The 2,747-nt window shown below is 53.9% G+C and overlaps 1 protein-coding gene across 1 annotated transcript in view; it reads left to right on the top strand.

Annotated features, from left to right (window-relative positions):
* LOC107199129 (pre-B-cell leukemia transcription factor 3-like) overlaps positions 1–2,747 on the top strand; it is a 14,916-nt gene that overhangs the window by 5,288 nt on the left and 6,881 nt on the right. The window contains exons 2-3 of the mRNA XM_015616465.1: positions 562–657; positions 1,242–1,619. Of these exons, the coding sequence (XP_015471951.1) occupies positions 562–657; positions 1,242–1,619 (474 nt within the window). The remainder of the gene's footprint in view (positions 1–561; positions 658–1,241; positions 1,620–2,747) is intronic.

The raw sequence follows: 2,747 nt of genomic DNA, 5'->3' as shown, positions 1-2,747 counted from the left end.
GAGGGGACACTGAGAGGAAACCGGGGGGAGATTGAGGGGACACTGAGGGGAAACTGGGGGGACACTGAGGGGACACCAAGGGGACACTGAGGGGACATTGAGGGAACATTGAGGGGACAATGAGGGGGACAATGAGGGAGAACCGGGGGGAGATTGAGGGGACACTGAGGGGACATTGAGGGGACACTGAGGGGGAATCGGGGGGACATTGAGGGGACACTGGGGGGACATTGAGGGGACACCAAGGGGACAATGAGGGAACATTGAGGGGACACTGAGGGGGAATCGAGGGGACACTGAGGGGACACCGAGGGAACACTGAGAGGACACCAAGGGGACACTGAGAGGACACTGAGGGGACACCAAGGGGACACTGAGGGGACACTGAGGCCATTTCCAGCCCATTTTCCTTCCAGAAAAAAACGAGATTAAACCCCAAAAAACCCTCCAAAATTCCCATTTCCCCCTGGATTTTCCCATTTTTTCCAGGATTTTCCTCACTCACCTGTTCTTCCCGTGACGTGACCCCGTTCTGGAGGTTTTTCCATGGATTTTGGGGCTGATTTTTCCATGTTTTCTGCAGGAAGCACGCCCTGAACTGCCACAGGATGAAGCCGGCCCTTTTCAGCGTCCTCTGTGAAATCAAGGAAAAAACAGGTCTGGATTTCTCCTTTTTATTCCACTTTTTCCCTCAAATCCCACTTTTTCTCCTCATTTTCCCTCCCATTCCACTTTATCCCAATTTTCCCTCACGGATTCTCCAATAAAAGTTATGTTTCTTTCATTTTTTTAGGCTGAAACTTGAATTTTTCGGGTGTTTTTTTAAGGGAGAAAAAGGAAATTTTGGGGTTGTTTTTACGGGAAAATTCCAAGATTTGGGAGTTTTATTTTGTTTTTCTTTAGGAAATTCCCTCCAAAAGCTGGAAAAATTCAGCTTATTTTTCATTGCTTTTCCTGGAATGGATTAACTAAAAACTGGGATTAATTAATTTATTTGTTATTTATTTATTCATTATTTATTAATTTTTAAATTTTAATTTTTACGCTTCTTTTTAATTTTTATTTTATTTAAAAAAAACCCATTTCATTTTCAAACCCTTTCTCCTCACTCCTTCCTCTTCCCTCTCCCAAAACAACGAAAAACTTGAATTTTCTTCCCACAAACACCAAACCCTCCGGGTTTTTTTTCATTTTTCCCCTGGTTTTTCCTGATTTTCCCTGTTTTTCCCTCATTTTCCCAGCTCTGAGCGTGCGTAACCTCCCCGAGGAGGAACCCCCTGACGCTCAGCTGATGCGCCTGGACAACATGCTGCTGGCCGAGGGCGTGGCGGGGCCGGAAAGAGCCGGAAAAAACCGGGAAAAAGCGGGAAAAGGCGCGGAAAATTCCGGAAAAGAGCCCGGAAAAACGGGAGAAACGCCTGGAAAAATTGGGATTGGGGGTTGTCCCCACGAGAACGGCATCGAGCACTCGGATTATCGCGCCAAGCTGGCGCAGATCCGACAGATTTTCCACTCGGAGCTGGAGAAGTACGATCAGGTGATTTGGGGNATTTTTCCCTTTAATTCCTTCATTTTTCCCTCTGTTTTAATCCCAAAATTTGGTTCCAAGCTCTGCTTTGGTGGGATTCAACACCGGAGCCTCAAAATGAGCCAAAACGGGGCTGTGGCACAAAAAATTCTCAGTTTTTGGGTGGAAAAAGGGGAAAATCGGGGAAAATCATGGATAATCATGAGCTGGGGGCGTGGCCTAACGATGTGGGCGTGGCCACGGTTGCTATGGAGACGTCATGACGTTTGGGCGCGGCCGTGAGGGCGGAAATTGCGCACTGGGGGCGTGGCCATTGCTGTGGCGGGAATATCCGCCCAATAAAAAGGCGTGGTTTGCGCTGGGGGCGTGGCCAATCGCAATGGCGGGATTCGTCACGTGAAGGGGCGTGGCCTGAGGGCGCGGCGGGAAGGGGCGTGGCCATAGCTGGGCGTGACCACAACGGCGGCAGCGCAGGGGGTTTGGGGGGGGGGGGCGGCTCTGTGGCCGCGGTGTCGGCGCGGCTCCTGTCGCGATTTGTCGCGATTTGTCGCGCTGGGCCCGCGGATCCAGGCCCGCCCATGGAGGCCGCGCCGCGGTTGATGCCCGGGGTGGCCATGCCGGGGTCTCTTCCGCCAGCGCCTCCCTCCTCTGCTGCCGGCAGCGGGGAGCCGCCACCCTCAGGGCCACCCTCAGGGCCACCCTCAGGGCCACCAGCGGGGCCACCAGCGGGGCCACCCCAGCACGACACCGGCGATGTCCTGCAGCAGATCATGGCCATCACCGACCAGAGCTTGGATGAGGCCCAGGCCAGGTACGGGGAGGGGAAAGCGGTGATGGGGAGCGGGGAGAGCGGGAACGCCGTGACTCAGCGGGGGGACACTGAGGGGACATTGAGGGGACACTGAGGGGACATTGAGAGGAAACCGGGGGGAGATTGAGGGGACACTGAGGGGACACCGAGGGGACACTGAGGGGACATTAAGGGGACATTGAGGGTAACACTGAGGGGACATTGAGGGGACACTGAGGGGACATTGAAGGGACAATGAAGGGACATTGAGGGGACATTGAAGGGGAATCGAGGGGACACCGAGGGGACACTGAGGGGACACTGAGAGGAAACCGGGGGGAGATTGAGGGGACACTGAGGGGAAACTGGGGGGAGATTGAGGGGACACCGAGGGAACATTGAGGGGACACTGAGGGGACATTGAGGGGG

The sequence above is a fragment of the Parus major genome, unplaced genomic scaffold (assembly GCF_001522545.3).
Source record: "Parus major isolate Abel unplaced genomic scaffold, Parus_major1.1 Scaffold447, whole genome shotgun sequence".
Classification (NCBI taxonomy): domain Eukaryota; kingdom Metazoa; phylum Chordata; class Aves; order Passeriformes; family Paridae; genus Parus; species Parus major.
The sequence above is the reverse complement of the archived record's forward strand: the minus strand, read 5'-3'. Positions and strand labels throughout refer to the sequence as shown.